General features: G+C 39.0%; 1 protein-coding gene across 1 annotated transcript in view; it reads left to right on the plus strand.

The window, feature by feature from the left end:
• Positions 1-20899, plus strand: part of TMPRSS7 (transmembrane serine protease 7) — a 53275-nt gene that overhangs the window by 23831 nt on the left and 8545 nt on the right. Inside the window, exons 10-12 of the mRNA XM_042781853.1 lie at positions 6250-6356; positions 17364-17500; positions 18950-19057. Of these exons, the coding sequence (XP_042637787.1) occupies positions 6250-6356; positions 17364-17500; positions 18950-19057 (352 nt within the window). The remainder of the gene's footprint in view (positions 1-6249; positions 6357-17363; positions 17501-18949; positions 19058-20899) is intronic.

Consider the following 20899-nt stretch of genomic DNA (forward strand, 5'->3'; position numbering starts at 1 on the left):
GTGAGAGATGAAGAGGGTAAAGCATAAGAAATCTGGGGCTTGCTATTTTAGACAGGGTGTTTAGGGAAGCCTTTACTAACAAGGAGGCATTTGCCCAGAAACCTAGGAGAGGAATTAGCCTTATGGATATTTAGGATAACAATGTTGCAAGCAAAGGGAATAGCTAAAACATGGGCCCTGATGTAGGAATGTGCTTCTTGTACGTATGAATACAACTGTGCACAATCAAAACAGTTAAATATTTTTAATAATGTTATTATTATACCCAAATCTGTATCTGGTACAAAGTCCTAATGACATGCATCCTTAATTTTTTTTTTTAATCATTGTTACAAATATCTCCATAATAATTCAAAGATAAAGGTCCTGGACTCTTGCTCACTGCCAACTTCTTCTTTTTTAAAATAATATTGTTGAAAAATAAAGATTATATTAAAAAATGAAAAATAACTGATATATATTGTAGTCTAGCACTAAACAGAAAAATACGGAGAGAAGATGCAGCCCTTATTTTGCAAATGATTATGTGGCTTCCTCCAACATCCAATCTAAGTTTTCCTGGCCTTAGCAAGAATCTTAACAAGACAGAACTTTTGTCAAGTGTGGTGAATCAAACCTTTAGTTCTGAGGGTTCTTAGTCATTTGGAAGTACTGACTGTAGGGAGTTGCATAAATCTTCCATTAACTTTTTTTTAACTATTTTATTATGTTTTAAATGAAAGTTTACATAGGAAATTGGGTTCCCATTTAACAATTTTTATACAATTTTTCACATGACATTGATTAAAATTTTCACAATATGTCAGCATTCACATTATTTTCATTCTGTTTGTTCTGTTTCCACTGATTTAGCCTCCCTGCCCCTCTTTGCCTTCTGGTCTTTGCTTTTGGATAAATGTTGACTGCTTGGTCTAGTGCAGTTGATTGTTTAAGGGGCTCTGGTGGAGTAGTGGGTGAGACATTTGGCTGCTAACTAGACGGTCAGTGGTTCAAACCTACCAGCTGCTCCATAGGAGGAAGGAGGCAATCTACAATCTATTTCTGTAAAGATTTATAAGCCTTGGAAGCACAATTAGGGTCTCTATGAGTTGGAGTTGACTTGATAGCAGTGGGTTTTGTTTTGTTTTTATTCCTCAAGGGAGATATTTATTTTATAAGCCAATCCACTAATTGTTTGGTTGAAAGGAGACCTCTTTGCGTATCTTCAGTTCCAGGTTAAAAGGATATTTTAGGGCAATAGTCTGGGGGTTCCTCTGGTTTCCATCTCACTGCCAATTTCTTAAGGTTTAAGGCAGCGGAAACTCAGGGTCTCAGGTGGCTGGTGATTCTGAGGGTAGAAGAGGGAGACAGGAAGAGAAGATATAAAGAAAGGTTGAGGAAAACAGAAGAAAAAAAAATAAAATCTGTCTTTTCAATCTGATGAAAAAGCAGATTTATTTCTCTGGATTAATATGATATTCAGAATAAGAAAGGTATGATTTCCAAAAGTCTGTAAAATACTGGAAATTAAAAAAAAAATCCATAGTAAACCATAAAGACTTAAAATGAAAATCTTAAATGGTGCCATGAACACATGTAATTAAGAATATAAGAATATGAAATCACTTTCTGTTTTGCTAGGGGTTGAGGGTTAGAAATTCTGAAGAGAAAGGCTTCTTATGGAAAAGTGTTCAGTATTGTGGGGAGCAGAGGGTAGGAATGGGGAGACAGGAAACATGGAGACAAACATGGCATGTGACAGCATTTCACAGAGGGAAAGTTTGTCCTCCGCAGTGTGGAGCTTAAATGAAGCTGTTTCATTCTCAGAGACCTTTGAGCACTGTGAAAATACGCTTCTGTGAATGTAAATCAATCCTTTGTCATCTGTAAAATTATTGTTGTTGATGTGAGGTGCTGCCGAGTTGGCTCTGACTCATAGTCCGTGTGTGCAACAGAAAGAAACACTGCCTGGTTCTGTGCCATCTTCACAATCCTCTCTACACTTTGAGCCCATTGTTGCAGCCACTGTGTCACTCCATCTTGTTGAGGGTCTTTCCCTTTTTCTCTGACCCTCCACTTTACCAAGCAGGATATCCTTCTCCAGGGAATGGTCCCTTCTGAGGACATGACCAAAACACATAAGACAAAGTCTGTAAAATAGTTTTGAATTTATTAAAAACAATGAAGCATTAGATTACTAATGTCAAGATAAAACTTTTTTTTTTTTTTTTACATAAAAGTTGATTTCTATCTTCTTCAGTCCTTCTTAGACCCTGGTCTTATTTCCAAATTTACCAAAGAACCATCAATCCTTTTTGCAAACCCACTTTCAGCTTAGGTTTCTTTCCCCGCCCCCCCAGTCAGGAGCTGAGATTTTTTTTTTTTTTTTAATTTATTGTGGTTTGGAAGGAAGTTTACAGAACAAAATAGTTTTCTGTTCAATAATTTGTACATATTTTGTTCTGTGACATTGCTTGCAACTCTCTCAAGGTAGCAACCCTCTTTCCACGTCCTCCTTTGGTTCCCTTTTCTATCCATCCTTCTTTCCTCCATCTTCCTGCATTCTAAACTTTGGTTTTCGGGAAATGCCGTCCTTTTGGCCTTGAATGGTTGATTGTTCTGAGGAACATATTCCTCACAGGTGTTACTGTTCACTTTGTAAAGGCCTATTGATTGACTGAAAGGTGATCTCCAGGAGTGGATTCAGTTCTTGGATGAAGGGTGTTTAAGGGCCAAACTCTTGAGGTTCTACCAGTTGTTACCAGACCAGTAAGTCTAGTCCTATTTATGATTTTGAATTTTGTTTTATATTTTTTCTCCCACTCTGTCCAAGACCTTCTATTGTGCCTCCAATCAGAGTGGTCAGTAGTGGCAGCCAGGCACCATTTAGTTCTTCTGGTCTTAGGCTAGTAGAGACAGTGGTTCGTGTGGTCCATTAGTCTTCTGCACTAATTTTCCTTGAGTCTTTGATTTTCTTCACTCTTCTTTCTCTGGATGGGGGGAGATCAATAATTGTACCTTAGATGGCTGCTCATAAGCTTTTAAGACCTCAGTTGCTACTCACCAAAGTAGGATGTGGAACATTGTCTTTATGGACTATGCTATGCCAATTGACTTAAATATCCCCTGAGACTATGCTCCAAAGCTCTCAAGGCCAGTGACTTACTCCTTCTAGGTGTTTGGTTATCACTAAGAACTTTGCATAATTTTGCCTCTTGTATGCCCTACTATATACCTGGACATATCTGTTGCTGTTGTTGTTGTTATGTGCCGTGGAGTTGGACCCAACTCATAGCGACCCCTCCTTGGGTTTCTGAGGCAGTATCACTATGGAAGTAGATTGCCCCATCTTCCTTCCGAGGAGTGGCTGGTGTTTGAACTGCCAGCCTTCTGGTTAGCAGTCAAGTGCCTTAGGCACTACGCTACCAGAGCTCCCACTATATACGTGGATATATCTGTAGCACATACAAATATGTATGTAGATATATTCTCTGCCAGACCTATCTATGCTTGTCGGTGTACTCCTATATGCCATCCCACAACGGTTCAACTTACATATCTACCTGTGTATCCACTTGTAAATTATTATTTGTTATTACCATCATTGCAGGATTGTCTATGTAATAGTATTGATCCTTGTTGCCTTTTACTCTTGTGTACCTCCCAGTGTCTTCTTTTGCCTTGGTCATGTTGTACTCACCTCCCCCTTATTGTGTATTGCCTTTCCCTTTATTCATATTAATATATGTCTCCTTTTCCTTCCCATTCCTGGTCAACATCAACAAATTCATTTTGGTTTTCCTGTGAGTATAACTTTCTTTGATTTTTATATTAATGGTCTCATACAATATTTGTCCTTTTGTGACTGACTTACTTCACTTAGCATAAAGACCTTCAAAGGAGCTCTGGTGGTATAGTGGTTAAGGCATTTGGCAGCTAACTAAAATGTTGGTGATTCAAACCCACTAGCCACTCTGTGGAAGACAGATGAGACAGTCTGCTTCCATAAAGATTTATAGCCTTGGAAGCCCAGTGGGTTGCTATGAGTTGGAATTGACTTGGTGGCAAAGAGTTTGATTTGGAATGTCCTCCAGGCTCATCCGTGTTGTGAATGTTTCCAAGATTCTTTGTTATTCTTTAATATTTTGTACTATTCTATTACATGTAGGTGCTATTGTTTGTTTATCAATTCCATTCTTGGGCATTTAGGGTATTTCCATCTTTTTAGTGTTTTGAATAATGCTATGAAGAACATGGATATGTGTTCTGCTTACGTAGTGCTGCTCTGACAGGAATATACCACAAATGGGATGACCTTAACAAACAGGAGTTTATTCACTCATAATTTGGAGGCTTTAAGTTCAAGTTCAAAGTGCCAGGCTCTAGGGGCTATGTGAAAGCCCCTCAACCTTGGGCTTCAGCTCTGCCTCTTGCTCCTGGCCCACTGAAGCTAGAGGCATTTCTTCACTCAGGCAGCTGCTGGTTGCTGAGGCTAACACACCCAAGGTTGACAAATAAAATGGCACAGTTCCGATGTTACTAAACCACATGGCAGGCCGTTAATTCAAGTCCTTTGTAAGTTTCAAGGTTGGCAGAGCATGGGCAGGCTGCTGAAAAATGACATAGCTACTTGCAGGGTCCAAATGTGCCAAAAGCTAGAGACTATCCCCAAGGCTTCTCCTTATATACAGGAAGCAGACCACATTCCCCCTCAGCTGCTTGTGGTAGATCCCACCATAGAGTTGATTGCCACTCTCATCATGGGGAATAACTACCACCAGCTCTCCCACCACTCAACCAGGCCCAGCCAAATTGACATACAAATTTAACTTCCACAGTGTGTGCATATATTTATTCATGTCACAGCTCTTATTTCTCTAGGATATATATCTAGTACTGGGATTGCTAGATCATATGGTATCTCTATTTTTAACTTTTTAAGGCAGTGCCATACTATTTTCCATAGTGGTTGTACCATTTTAAAGCCCCACTAGCAGTGGGAAGCTCTGGTAGTATAGTGCCTAAGACACTTTACTGCTAATCAGAATGTTGGTGGTTCAAACCCACCAGCCACTCCTTGGAAGGAAGATGAGGCAATCTACTTCCGTAGTGATACTGCCTCAGAAACCTAAGGAGGGGTCGCTATGAGCAGAGTCTGATTTGACGGCACATAACAACAACAATAGCAGTGTATGAGAGTTCTAATAGCTCTACACCCTTATCAGCATTTGTCATTTTCTGTGTTTTTCATCACTGCTATTATTTCCAGGATGAGAAGATATCTCACTGTTGTTTTGATTCGCGTCTTCCTAATGACAATGATCGCAAGCATCTCTTCATGTATTTGTTGGCTGCTTGTGTGTCTTCTTTGGCGAAGTGTCTGTTTATGTCCTATGTGCATTTTTTAACTGGGTTGTTTGTCTTTTTATTGTTTCAGCTGAGTTTTTAAGGAACTCTGGTAGTGTAGTGCCTAAGGTACTTGACTGCTAACCAAAAGGCTGGCGGTTCAAACCCATTAGCCACTCCTTGGAAGGAATGTTGGGCAATCTACTGCCGTAGTGATACTACCTTTGGAAACCCAACAAGGAGTTGCTGTGAGTCGGGTCTGACTCGACAGCACATAACAACAACAACATTTATCTGAGAAGCTTTAACTCTTGCTCAAGCTCAAACTCTGTCTGATTGTTCACTCAACTTCTCTTACCCATTCAACAAACCTTACTGAATGTCTATTAGGTGCCAGGCACTGTAAGAATACACATATAAATGAGCTACACAGTCAGTCACTTCTTTTGTTTGATCTCTTCTGAGCAGAACTAGGGGTGACTCAGTAACTGTTTTCAGGGACACATGGGTATAGTACAAAGAGATGATGATTCATTTCTCCTTTATCTAAAGACTCTGAGTAATGCTTTAAATAAAATGTGTCATTATTTTCATCGAAGTAGGAAAATGCTTACACTCATTAACAACCAGGTGTTTCAAAGCTAAATTAAATCACAGGAGGAGATTGAAACCCACATATGATCTAATGTGTTTAACGTCCCTCATATCAACCTGGAGCCTAGTAGTTCCTGAGCACCAGGCTGCCCATTTTATCCTCCAGCTTCCTCTTCAGGGAAACTCATCTACCCCACCCAGAGCCACAGAGCACAAGGAATAAAACACCCTTAAAACAATGAACAAGAGTCAAGTTCTCAGTGAACAAAGAAACCTAGCTGAAATGTGTCCTTTGAAGCCTTTATCTAACTTAATGTTTGTTTTTCACAGACTCCCCTATCAACTCTTGGCATAGCACTGAAATTCCACAACTATTCAATAACCAAGAAGAATTTGAAAGGCTGTGACCATGGATGGTGGGAAATTAATGAGCACATGTAAGTGGATTCCGTATGTGAGGAGTCTGAAGAAAGGCCTTCCCCAGAGGTTCATAGCCTGGATTCCTTGTCCACAAAGAGTTGGCACTTTATTATTTAAAGATGAGGAAACTGAGGGATACAGGAGTTAAGTGACTTGCTCAAAGTCATTCCACTAACAAGTGATTGAGCCAGGATTCATCTCCATATCTTATGCCTCCCGAGACCCTGTTCTGCCACTTCTTTATGCTGGTGAGATATAACTATACACATTCTATACTTTACAAAATAGTCTGGAACCATGGAACCATGGAAAAAAACACTAAATAGGGATCCTGGTGGTGCAAAAGTTAGAAATTATTAGCCAATTCTGTGCAGTAGGAAACCCAAACCAAACCAAACCAGTTGCCAGTGAGTGGATTCTGACTGATGACAACCCCATGTGTTTCCAACCTTTTGGTTAGGAGCCAAGCATTTAACTGTTTGAGCCATCCAGGGACACCTCTGTGTGGTAGAGAGAGGTCCAATTGGCCTGGCTGGATCTCAAACTTGGGACATGAGTTGACACTGATCAGAGAGAGAGACAGAGAAATCAAGGTGTCTGGGCTTCCTGAACTGACTTAGTAAGTCTTTGTTCTCACCCTCACTTTATTTCCTAGTTGTTGCTATTTATTTGCTCTTAAAGCTATAATAGCTCCTTTAGTCAACAATAGAGGATGCTCTGTTTTAGTAGCAGAAGAGCTTCTCAATTCACTTTGAGATAAGAATCCTTGTGAGGTTTAAGGATGTGTCCACTAATTCTTTGTTCCATCAATGGAGTCATTCCTTTGTAACTGATTTTCCAGAATAATCTTCTTTCAGTTTCTTTAGACGCTTAGACGGTCTTGTCTTCATTGACATAGGTCCTGTCTGATTAAAAGACATTCTTGGATTCATTACTAAGATGTAATTTAGGACCACACTTACCTTTCTGGGAATACTTTTGAATCAAGGGTCTATTGTGCTGGAGTCAGAAGACCTGTCCTCAAATTCCAAGCACTGTTATTTAATAGTTACATTAATTTGGCCAAATGCTTAACACCTTTGATTTTCAGTCTGTAAAATTCTTAATGAATAATACGGTTTCTTTTTCTTTTTTTTTTTTTAAATAAGCAGTCAATGAAATAATGTATACCAATACCAAAAATATTAGCTATTATTAATATGATTAAAAGGTTGCTTTGGAAATGACATGGGAGCTCTGGTGGCATAGTGCCTAAGGCATTTGACTGCTAACCAGAAGGTTGGTCGTTCAAACCCACCAGCCAGTCCTCTGAAGGAAGGTTGGGCAATCTACTTCCGTAGTGATACTGTCTCGGAAACCTAAGGAGGGGTCGTTATGAGTTGGATCCAACTTGATGACAGTGAGTTTAGTTTTTTGGTTTGGAAATGACATTAGATAGATATATACTATAGAATGTGTCTCAAGGCTTTAAGGATACTGCATTTTTGTATTTAATTAAAACAGAGATCCAGAAAACAGGTCTTTACAAATCTTTTGTGAAGCTGTGTGCTGAAGATAGAGCTGTGCTTTGGAAATGAGGTACTGTTTTTCCCTAGTAACAACAACAACCCACAAGTTGCTGCTGCCAAAGTAGGAGCTGGGAACACTAGGAGAGCACGCTGCCCTGGATTTTTTCTGGGCAGGGCCTCTCCTTTGTCTTGTGGGCCAGTTGAAATCCTATCAGATTCCTTTGATGCCAGTTGCACCCTCAGCATTTAAAATGCTAGAGCTTTCCATTATTAGTTTTTTCATCTAAAATGAAAAGGCTGTAATTGAATGAATCCTTCTGACACCTTGTTGAGGAGTTAACCTGAGGGAATTTGGGTTGTGAACGGGGGAAGAAGGAAAACATAACACTGATGATAGGATGCCTACTGATTGTGAGTACTTCAGTGAACTTGGGGATGGGGTATGTATGCTCCAGGCAGCTAGGGTATAGTATGAAACTTAAGGAAATGGACAGCCTTCCTACAAAGCTTTCTCAGAGCAAGCTCCAGAGGGGCAGACTGGTATCCTAGAGAGTGCTAGCGCTTAGCATCAGGTGGTTGTTTTTGTTAACTGCTGTCATGTCAGCACCCACCTCATGCGGACTCCAGCTGTTATAGAGTGGATTGCTCCATAGGATTTTGTGTCATTGTTGTTGAGAATACACAGTGCAACATGCAACAATCCAACAGTTTCTACACGTGCAGTTCAGTGACATTGACTCCATTCTTCAAGCTGTGCATCCTTTATTACCCTTCTTTGCTGAGTTGGTCCTCCCCATTAACATAAACTCACTGCCTCTTAAGGTTCCTATCTAATCTTTTAAGTTACTGTTGCTGCTTTGATTTCATACAGATAGTTCTTAAAAGAGCATAATGCTCATGGCAAACATTTTTTATTTAAGCTAGACTATTGTTTTAAGAAGATTTCCAGGGATATTTTTGGTTTAAGGTTTAAAAATCATCTCAGGGCAATAGTTTCAGGGGTTCATTCAGCCTCCAAGTCTCCATAAAGTCTGGAGTCCATTGAAATTCTGTTCTGTATATTCCCCTTTTTGATCAGGATTCTTCAATGGAATCTTCTATCAAAATGTTCAGTAATGGTAGCCAGGCACCATATAGTTCTAGTCTCATGGCAAAGCCACACATGCCATTTCCTCCTCTTATTTTGACTCACCTTCTTTCTCTGCTGTTCCACACAAACAGTGACCAATCACTGTGCCTTGGATGGCTGCTTGCAAGTTTTTAAGATCTCAGGCAAAACACAAAGAGCTAGGAGGTAGAACAAAAGCACTAAATATGTTATTAGGCCAATTTATTGAGATGTCCCACGAAATCATGACCTTACACCTCCAAATTAAAGAATCAAATTCCATGAGGTTTTTGCTTGTGCATAAGAAGCCTCAACTGATACATTTTGTTGTTGTTGTTGTAAATATATCTATCACACAACATTTGTCAATTCAACTTTTTATAAATATACAACTTATTGACCAAAAACTCAACCAAACATACTGCTGTCAAGTTGGATGCTACTCATGGTGACCCCTCCTTAGGTTTCTGAGGCAGTATCACTACGGAAGTAGATTGCCCAATCTTCCTTCTGAGGAGTGGCTGGTGGGTTTGAAACCTAGCCTTCTGGTTAGCAGTCAAATGCCTTAGGCATTATGCCACCAGAGCACCTATAATCAACTATGCAACCCTACTCTTATTCAATGTGATTTTTCCATTATCATTAATGCCTCCCCCTTTCTACCTCCCTCCTACCTCTGATAACCACTAATAAACTTTGCTCTCTATACATTTGCCTTTTCTTATCTTTTTATATAAGTGAGGTCATATAATATTTGTCTTTTTGTGATTGACTTATTTCACTCAGCATGATGCCTTCAAGCTCCTTCCATACTGTAGCATGTATCAAGACATTGCTTCTCCTTCTGGCTCAATAGTATTCCATTTTATGTATGTGCTACATATTGTTTATCCATTCATCTGTTGATGGGCTTTTAGGTTGTTTACATCTTTTGGCTATTGTGAATAATGCTGCAATGAACTTTGGTGTACAAGTCTCCGAGTCTCTGCTTTTAAGTTTTGTGTTTATATACACTTTTTTGAGCAACTCTCACACTGTTTTCCACAATGGCTGTACCATTTTGCATTACTATCAGTAACAGATAAGTGTTTCAAGTCCCCCACATCTTTGCCAACTTTGTAATTTTTTTGGTTACTTATTCTGTTTTGTTTTGCAATTACAAATGCAATTTATTTTACAGAAATTTAACATTATAAACATTATAAATTTAACATTATAAACATTATAAATTTAACATTATAAACATTATAAATTTAACATTATAAACATTATAAATTTAACATTATAAACAGCAGTTGACCCACCATTCCCTGCCTGTACTGCTGGGTGCAGACCATGCTATGCAGAGTGAACAGTGATGCAGCCCTACTGTTTGGAGTGAGATTCAGAGTAATGGCAATGTGCCTGCACCATGTCCAGCCTGCCTTGCATGCACATATGCCTGCCTACTGCCACAGGCCACCAGATACTGTCTCATCCAAGCCTAAGGCTAGACCAGTTACATGGATCCTACCTAGATCCCTAATTTCTTCATGCTCTTGTTTTCCTCTTCCCTTATCTTAGCCATCCTAGTGGGAGTGAAATGATATCTCTTCGTGGTTTTGATTTGCATCTCTCTGATGGCTAATGATTCTGAGCATCTTTTCACATGTTTGGTGACCATTTGAATGCCCTCTTTGATGAAATGTCTATTCAAGTCCTTTGCCCATTTATGGTTGGGTTAAATGTCTTTTTGTTGTTAAGTTGTCAAACTTTTATATATATTTTGGTTATTAGATTTTTGTCAGATATATGGTTTCTGAAGATACTCTCTCAGTCGGGTTGTTGTTATTGTTAAGTATGATTGAGTTAGTTTCAACTCATAGTGACCCTGGGTATGACAGAATGAAACACTGGCCTGTTCTGTGCTGTCCTCACAATCATTGCCATGCCATTGTTGCAGACACAGTGTCAATTCATTTCCTTAAGGATCTTTCCCTTTTTTGCTAACCCTCTACTTTTCCTAGCATAATATCCTTCTCCAGGGACTGGTCCCTTCTGACAACATGATCAACGTATGAGAGAAGAAGACTGGCCATTCTCACTTCTAAGGAGCACTCCAATTGTACTTCCTCCAAGACAGATTTATTCATTCTTCTAGCAGTACATTCAATATTTTTTGCCAACACCACAATTCAAATGCATCGATTCTTTTTTGGTCTTTCTTATTCATTGTCCAGCTCTCATATGTTTAAGAGACTTAAAAATACCATAGCTTGGCTCAGGTGTATCTTAATCTTCAAAGTGGAATCTTTGCTCTTAAACATTTTAAAGAGATTTTTTGAAGCAGATTTGCCCAATGCAATACATCTTTTGAGTTCTTGACTGCTGCTTCCATGAGAATTGATTGTGGACCCAAGTAAAATGAAATTCTTGAAGGCTTCAATCTTTACTCTGTTTATCATGATGTTGCTATTTGGTCCAGTTGTGAAGATTTTTGTTTCTTTATGTTGAGGTGTAATTCATACTGAAGGCTGTAGTCTCAGATCTTCATCAGTAAGTGCTTCAAGTCCTCTTCATTTTTCAGCAAGCAAGATCATCGTATCTCAGGATGTTAATGAGTCTTCCGCCAATCCTGATGCCACATTCTTCCTCATGTAGTCCAACTTCTCAGGTATTTGCTCAGCATACAGATTGAATAAGTTTTGTGAAAGGATACAACTCTGACACATACCTTACCTGATTTTAAACCATACTGTATTCCTTTGTTCTGTTTGAACAACTGCCTCCTTCTTGGTCTATGCTCTCCTCGCAAGCACAATTAAGTGTTCTGGAATTCCCATTCTTTGCAGTGTTATCCATAATTTATTATAATCCATCTAGTCAAATGCTTTGCATACTCAATAAAACACAGATAAATATCTTTCTGGAATTCTTTGTTTTCAGCCAAGATCCACCTGACATTAGCAATGACATCCTTTGTTCTATGCCCTCTTCTGAATCCTGCTTGAATTTAGGGCAGTTCTTGTCATTGTAGTGCTGCAACTGTTCTTGAATTACCTTCAGCAAAATTTTATTTGCATGTGATATTAATGATACTGTTTGATAATTTCCACATTCTGTTGGATCACTTTTCTCTGGAAAGGGCACAAACATAGATGTCTTCCAGTCTGTTGGCCAGGTAGCTGTCTTCCAAATTTCTTAGCATAAATAAGGTGTGCCTCCAATGCTGAATCCATTTGTTGAAACATCTCAATGGGTATTCTGTTAATTTTGGAGCCTTTTTTTGTGTATGTGTGTGCCAGTTCCTTCAGTGCATCTTGGACTTGTTTCTTCCATACCATTGATTCTTAATCATATGATACCTCCTGAAATGATTGAATGTTGACCAATTCTTTTTGGTACAGTAACTGTATTTTTTCCATCTTCTTTTGATGCTTTCTGCACTGTTTAATATTTTTCCCATGTTGTTGTTGTTGTTATTTGCCATCAAGTCAGCCCCGACTCATAGTGACCCCTCCTTGGGTTTCCGAGGCAGTATCACTACAGAAGTAGGAATGTCCAACCTTCCTTCCAAGGAGTGGCTGGTGGGTTTGAACCGCCAGCCTTCTGGTTAGTAGTCAAGTGCCTTAGGCACTGTGCTACCAGAGCATAGAATCCATCAATATTGCAACCAGAAGCTTGATTCTTTTTCTTTCAGTTCTTTCAGCTTGAGAAATGCTGAGTGTGTTCTTCCCCTTTGATTTTCCAACTCCAGGTCTTTGCACATTTCATTATAATGCTTTACTTTGTCCTCTGAAGCTGCCCTTTTAAATTTTCTGTTCAGCTCTTTTATTTCATCATTTCTTCCATTTATTTTAGCTACTTTCCATTCTAGAACAAGTTTCAGAATCTCTTCTGACATCCATTTTGGTCTTTTCTTTCTTTCCTATCTTTAATGACCTTTGACTTTCTTCATGTATGATGTTTTTGATGTCATTTCATAATTTGTCTAGTTTTCAATAGCTTGGCTTTCCACTTTTTTTGTAAAGTTTTTTGATGAAAAAAATGTTTAATTATTATGAGGTCGCATTTATTTATTTATTTTTTTGCTGTTTGTGCTTGTGTTGTTATATTAGATAATCCATTGTTAAAAATGTAGCCTCTGCATTTTTTCCTAAGAATTTTATGATTTTAATTTGCATATTTAAGTCCGTAATCCATTTTGATTTTGTTTGTTTGTTTATTTGTTTATGGCATGAGACATGGATCCTATTTCATTTTTATTCATGTGGAAATCCAGTTTTCTCTACCTCATTTATTGAAGAACGTAAAGTTCAGTGCTGGGTGAGAGAAATCAGGCTGGTGGAATTTTGAAAGAAATTTTATTAAAGCATCTTCATGCAGATGGGCTAAGATTAGAATGGTGTCAACCCAGGTTGAGCTCAGCAATGCATCAGCCCCGAGCTGGGGAAGTTGGGAGGTTTAAGTTGGCAAGTAGTTTATCAGTAGTTCTGTTGTAGGAGAGCAGACCATGGCTGTCTTGGTAGCCATACTCAAGACAGAGGATGTTCAGCTGTGTTCTTTGGAACTGTAAGCTTCAGTCATTCTTTGCGGTTCTGTCTGTCTTGTCTACCCAGTTCTTAGAACTGGATTATAACCACTGTCCTGTTATTCAATTTCATTTTTGGAGAGAAAAGGTATTAGGATTAAAACATAAAAATAACATGAGAATTCTAAGTCAAGGCTTATATCTATCACAGAGACTCTTCTTTCCCCATTGAAATATACTTAACAACATTATTAAAAAAAAAAAAAAAAAATTAGTTGACCGTAGATGTGCGGATTTATTTCTGGACTTTGAATTTTATTCCATTGGTCTTTGTATCTATTGTTATGCCAGTACCAAGTGGTTTTGATTACTGTGGTTGTATAATATGTCTTAAAATCAGGAAGTATGAGTCCTCCTACTTAATTCTTCTCTTTCAGTATTGGTTTAGCTTTTGTGGCCTCTTGCCATTCCATGTAAAGCTGAGGATTGATTTTTCCATTTCTGTAAAGAAGGCTCTTATAATTTTGATCAGGATTTTGTTGCATACAAAGATTTCTTTGGATAATATTGACATCTTAACAATAATAAATTAATAATAATAATGATTTGATACACATGGCAAAGTTGCATCCTTTTGTTGTAATGAACCATTGCGTATACCTTGGATTTTTAATATAATAGGCTTTATAGAGGTTGGTTCTTAACTACATGTTGTACGAAAGTCAGCTGTGCTTAACTCAAGAGCTAACTCTATGGAACTTCAGCAAATTGCAAAAGATTATCACTAAATAATATGTGAATACTTTCCTCCTTAAAATCTTGAAATCATATTACCTATGTATTTCTCCTACTGAATGTCATTGTTGGATCCATGGAACATGAGTGATTCCCATGAATGCTTTTGGATGACCTGGAATGCCTGGCACTGAGAATGTCCTCCAGTAAAGGACATCACCCCTCCAGCTTCATACCTGGATCTTGTCCTCCTCTGAGACAGGATTCACTCAGGATTCATACTGGGCAGTGGCCTAATTTATCATTGCTATTGTTAGCTTCTCTTCACTAAACTCCAGTCATGATGACCTTATTCACAACGGAATGAAATGTTGCCCAGTTCTGTGTCATCCTCACAATTACCATCACGTTTGAGTCCATTATAGCAGTTATTGTGTCAATCCATGCCCTTGTTGGCCCTCCACATCAAACATGTTGTCCTCTTCTAGAGATTAATACCTCCCTATGACACATCCAAAGCAAATGAGTTGGACAGTATTCTATTGTAATCTGTAAGGTTATCATTGGCTAAGTTTTGGAAATAGATTACCACTTCTCTTTTACTAATCTGTTTTAGTCTGGAAGCTCCACTGAAACTTGTCCACCATGTGTGACCCTGCTGGTATTTTAAATATCATTGGCATAGTTTCCAACATCACAATAGCTCACAAGCCACCACAGTATGACAAACGTACAGACTGGTAGTGGTATTTATCATAGGCCCTTAGTATAATAATACTCCAAGTTCTACTAATCACAGTACTCATATAATAAGAATTATTAACAGGAATACCATTTTCTTACAAAGATATTGGGAACCTGAGGAACATTAGATAATGAAAGAGATAAGAAAAAATTCAAGATAGTGATATATTAGAGATAGACATCATAACTTAGAAATTTTCCTAAAGACAAGCTGTGACATACATATCCAATTTCAATTTAGATGAAAATAATATTGTTGTCTTTTGCTTTAAGAGTTTCTGGAATTCTTTGCCTATCTTCTCTCCAAGCTCATGGATTTCACTTTCCTCATCACAGAATTTTGTGTGCAAAAGCAGTCCATTCTCATTGTTTGACAGTTTACCATACTGAAAACAGAGAGAGGACTAACCAAAAAAACCAAACTCATTGCTGTCGAGCCGGATCTGACTCACAGTGACCCCTCCTTGGCTTTCCGAGGCGGTATCTCTACGGAAGTAGATTGCCTAATCTTCCTTCTTTCTTTTCTTTCCTTTTTTTTTTTTTTTAAATTGTGATTTGGGTGAAAATTTAAAGAGCAAATTCACTTTCCATACAACAGTTCACATACACTTTGTCTCATGACATTGACTACAATTTATCCCAATGCAACAGCTCCCCTCCCACTTCCTCCTGATTGTTACCTCTTCCCTGTGTCCTTCCCTCCATGCACTCCTGCCCCCTGAGCTGTCTCCCTGTGCATAAACAGCCCTTTTTTCTCCCACGATTGTTCTTTCCAAGGAGTGTATCTACCTCAGTGAAATGTTCAGCTCCTATGACTGTCTTTTGTTTGTCTGGAAGCCACAGGTGTGGGTTCAATTTCAGACCTGAAGGGCAGCTAGGAGCCATAGTCTCAGTGGTTTTACCAGGCTCTATCAGACCAGCAAACCTGGTCCCCACACCCCCCCTTTTTTTTCCAAATAATTTTGAGTTTTGTTCCACATTGTTCTACCTCTCTATCCAGGATCTCCTACATAGATCTCCTCCAAATAGTTGACATTGGTAGCTGGGCACCATGTAGTTCTTTTAGTCTCCTAGTCATATAGGCTAAGGATTGCATGGTGTACCAGTCACTAGGACTAATTCTTTCCATGAATCTTTGGTTTCCTTCATTCTTCCTTGCTCTGGACAAAGAGAGACCCATCTCTCTTGCATCTAGATGGCTGCTTGCAAGCTTTAAAGATCCCAGTCACTACTAGCCAAAGTAGGAGGTGGAACAATGTTTTGGGTAGTATGTTATGCCAATTGAGCTTGATGTCCCCTGTGACTATGGTCCCGAGCACACAGGTTCAACTACTCAGTCCCTCTGGGTAGCTGGCTGTGACCAAGAAGTGACTACAACCTTGTCTCTATCAGCTCTATTATACACATGGGAATTCAGATCATACAAATACACTTATAGGACCATTGTCTGCCAACCCTATACATGGTTTTGGGTACACTCCCTGCTTCATAGACATATCTAATAGTTCAGCCTGTCCACCCATCTATCTACCATATACCCATGTTTGCCTTCACTGACAATGCAGTACTGTATGTGCAAAAGGGTTTATCTGTTGTCTATACCTCCCACGTGCCTCTCTATGTCTTCCTCTTCCTCAATGCCACCATGTTGATCACTCACATTTGGTACACTGCCCTTCTCTTCACCCAAATCAATACTTATCTCTACCCATCTAACAGTGTTCCCTTCCTTTCACTCCCGTCCCTGGTAACAAACAAAGAAAATTTCCTTCCATAGATAAACCTTTCCTTGACTTTTACAATAAGGGATTAATGCAATATTTGTCCCTCTTTGATTGACTTATTTCACTCAGCATAATGTCTTCCACCATTCTGAGGAGTGGCTGGTGGGTTTGAACCACCAGCCTTCTGATTGACAGTCAAATGCCTTAGGCACTACACTACCTGAGCTCCCCCAAATTTCTCATTATACATGTTGGGAAGAAATGCAACAGGTAACTGTTAGTTGATTGTTGTTGTCAGCTGCTCCCAAGTCAGTCCCTACTCAAGGTGACCTCATGTGTGCAGAATATAACTGCTCCATGGGGTGTTCAAAGCTTTGACCTTTCAGAAGCAAATCACCAGGCCTGTCTTCCTATTTTTAAGATGTCTCTGGGTGTGCTTAGCTATTTGTGCCACTCAGGGGCTCCAGATAGTTGATAGTGCTACTGTTGTTCTATTTAGCCAAGAACAAAATTGAGGTGGCAGAAATAAATCCATCGTAATCATTCATCATAAAATGAAAAAATCACCCAGCCCTACCATCAGCATCTGCTTATGAAGCCCAAGTGACCAAAATATTAGTGAATTCACTGTTGGCAGCAACGTAGTCAGCAGAACTTCAAGCCATGTGTCCTCCCTGGCTTGCTTGTCTCCTCAGGTACTGCGGCTCCTACATGGATCACCAGACGATTTTCCGAGTGCCCAGTCCCATCGTTCACATCCAGCTCCAGTGCAGCTCAAGGCTTTCAGACAAGCCACTGTTGATAGAATATGGCAGTTACAACATCAGTCAACGTAAGCTTGGAATCTGCTCCTTAGAAAATCTTAATAAAAAGTCAAACAGAGGGTAACACTTTATAATGTTAATCTTTGAGAATTGAAAGAATTAGATCTGCTGCAACCAGAAGAAAATACATATTTTTTTTGTTTTTATTGATTACTGGTTGAAAATAATGATTTCTTATAGATTCCTCATATGTAGGACATGCCCATCCCTTGATTTTTTTTTTTTTTTTGCTAGTCACAATTTATTGTACTTATGTTGTGTGCAAATACATCAAGTGGATTTGAGGCCACCAGCTGTGGCTCACTCTGACCTGTGATACTAAAGGACAGATGGTTGGTCAAAGAGAGTCCAAATGTTAACCCTAGAAGGATGAACTTGAAGTTCACACAGAGATCCACTAGAACAGTAGCCACAAAGCGGTCTGCAGAGAAGACAATGTTCTGGGGAAGTCCTTAGAGCTGGAGAGAGTAGATAATAACTTGCTCAGGAAATCCTTGACTAGTTTTAAAAGGGAGAAGTAAGGTTTAACCATTTAGGAGGAGTCCATGAGGATATGACTTGAGAGAAAGCTCCTATAAGCCTAGCCCTTCTTTGCCAATCCCCAATATACCTGCTTCTGGATTCAGAATAGTGTAATTCCAAACAGGAGCAGATGGACATAGCAAGTCATCTTTTAATTTTTTTCAAACTATGATATTTTACAGTGTCACATCCATTCTATTTTATGCCATTGATATAATGGTTGACCTGACCATGCACTCTCCTCAATTCTTTTGCACAAGAGTAGAAAGGATTTATTATTCCTATCATATTTATCTATACACCCAGGATTAATGATTTTAAATCTGTCAAGGAAATGATCTTTGAAAAACAGTCTGATTGTAGTGGAAAGAATGATGGACTGGGAGGTAGGAGCCAGGAGTTCTGGGTTTGGGGGCCCGTTACTAATGCCTCTACGTTCAACTTTCTAAGATCAGTGGTTCTTATGGATTTTGGGACAGAGATCACATGAAAATGTAATGAAAGGCATGGAATCCTCAGGATAATGCATCAAATCACAGAGGGCTCAGAGACACCAAAAATCTAAAGACTGAGGGGTCCGAAGACGGCACATTAAGGATTAGACTCCTTCCAGCTTTTACATTTTTCCAGTCTCTGCTCAAGTCCAAGAGCTGAGTCAAGAGTATGGAGACAATAGAAATTTGGCTGTATGTGTAAACTGGATACAGTGTTGACTGAAACATTCTAGTGTATTAATTGGCTTTATTCTTTGTTCTTCTAAGTTCTGCTTTTTTGTCTTTAAATTATTCATGATCCTGATTTGGTGGAGAAATTCCATAATTACTATTCTTACTTTGGTAACTTCCCAACCACTTAACAGTTTGCATTTCTGTGCCAATATGGCCTGGTGATTTTTAGGGACTCACCCAAGATTTTCTCTGTTTTGTTACCTCTAGCCTGTCCTGCTGGGTTTTTCAGATGCTCCTCTGGCTTGTGTGTCCCTCCGGCCCAGCGCTGTGATGGGGTAAATGACTGCTTTGACGAGAGTGATGAGCTTTTCTGTGGTGAGTATTCAAGCTTTTAGTATGATTTTTTTAATGAACAAATGACGTCAGGAATTTTTTTTTTTTTTTAAATTTTGATTTGAGTGAAAGTGTTCAGAGCAAATTGGATTTCCATTCAACAATTCATATACATTTTGTTTTGTGACGTTTATTGCAATCCCCACAGTGTAACAGCTCTCTCCCCACTTCCTCCTTGCAGAGGAATGGCAATAAATTGAGGCTGATTTGAGGCTGCTCATCCCCCCTTTTACGTTATTCTTTTTCTCTGCGATGATGCTCCAAATAAAAATGATGATATGATCTACAATACCAAAAAACAAACCAAACTCACTGCCATTGAGTCAATTATAACTCATAGTGACCCCTGTAGGGTTTCCAAGGTTGTACATCTTTATGGAGACAGACTATCTCATCTTTCTTATATTTAGTGGCTGGTGGGTTCAAGCCACTGAGCTTTTGGTTAGTAACCAAATGCCTTAACTGCTGAACCACCAGACATACTTATATTCTACAATAAGGGACACATTTTGGTAATCATCATTTCACATTCACTGCCACTGACTTGACTCTGACTCATAGTGACACCATAGAGATAGGGTAGAATTTCCCCGTAGGGCTTCCAAGGCTGTGTTTATGGAAACAGACAGCTTCATCTTCCTTTCACAGAGTGTCTAGTGGGTTAGACCTGCTAACCGTTTGGATAGCAGCCAAATGCTTTAACCACTGTAGCACCAGAGCTCCTTGTCATTGTTAGGTGCTGTCAAGTCCATTTCAACTCATAGTGACCCCATGCAACAGAGTGGAATTGTCCTATTGGGTTCCCTAGGCTGTAACCTTTAGAGCAGCAGATTGTCAGGATTTTCTCCTGCAGAGCCACTGGGTGAGTATAAACAGCCAACCTTTCAATTAGCAGCCAGGGCCTTAACTATTGTGCTATCAGTGCTCCTTCACATGGAAGATACCTCTGCAAAAAACAGAAGTAGATAAACTAAAATGATAACTTTTCATGAAACCAGAAATGTTTAGGGAATTATGCCTTCTGAAAGTACTTGCAAGTATACTGTGCCTATCACTGGTCTCAAGGTAATTCATGAAAATATTCCAAGGAAGAAAAATTGTGACACATTTACATTGATATTTCCTGATCCACAAAATGGATTAGTGTAAAATCATTTTAAAGAAAATGGTGGCATAGTGCCTAAGGCATTTGACTGCTAGCCAGAATGCTGGTGGATCAAATCCACCAGTCACTCCTCGGAAGGAAGACTGGGCAATCTACCCCTGTAGAGATACTGCCTCTGAAACCCAAGGAGGGATTGCTACGAGTTGGAATTGACTTGATGGCAGTGAGTTTGATTTTAGACTTCAAGTCTGCAGATTGTTCTCTCAGATCTCATGTTCATTTATTCATTCAGAAAACCTTTTAGTGAGCACCTACTATTTGTCAGGGGTTTAAGGTATAGAGATGAAAAGACAAAACCTCCACTCTCAGGACTCAGTTTCTTTAGGAAGGTAGTACATTTCTTATAGATTCAAGCTTATGTATTTTGGTATTTTTTCCTAAAATAAATTACTTATGATGCATTTCATTATAATTAAATGAACTACCAAATTTTAACACATCTATGCAAAAGCAAAAACTAACTCTGACAATGTCAGAGGAATCATACTAAAGTTTAAACATCTGCTCTTTCTCATGGAGGTATCAATGTTGAGAAAAATACATTTTTTTTATTTTATTTAAATCATCTTATTCATGTGCACCTTGGGAGTGGTAGTGGTGATCTTCAGGGAATCCAGCTAATGCTGCAGGCTCATGAGCTTTCTGTCTGTTCTCTTTCT

Source organism: Orycteropus afer, unplaced genomic scaffold (assembly GCF_000298275.1).
Source record: "Orycteropus afer afer isolate SDZICR_OR568_19922 unplaced genomic scaffold, OryAfe1.0 scaffold00184, whole genome shotgun sequence".
NCBI classification, from domain to species: domain Eukaryota; kingdom Metazoa; phylum Chordata; class Mammalia; order Tubulidentata; family Orycteropodidae; genus Orycteropus; species Orycteropus afer.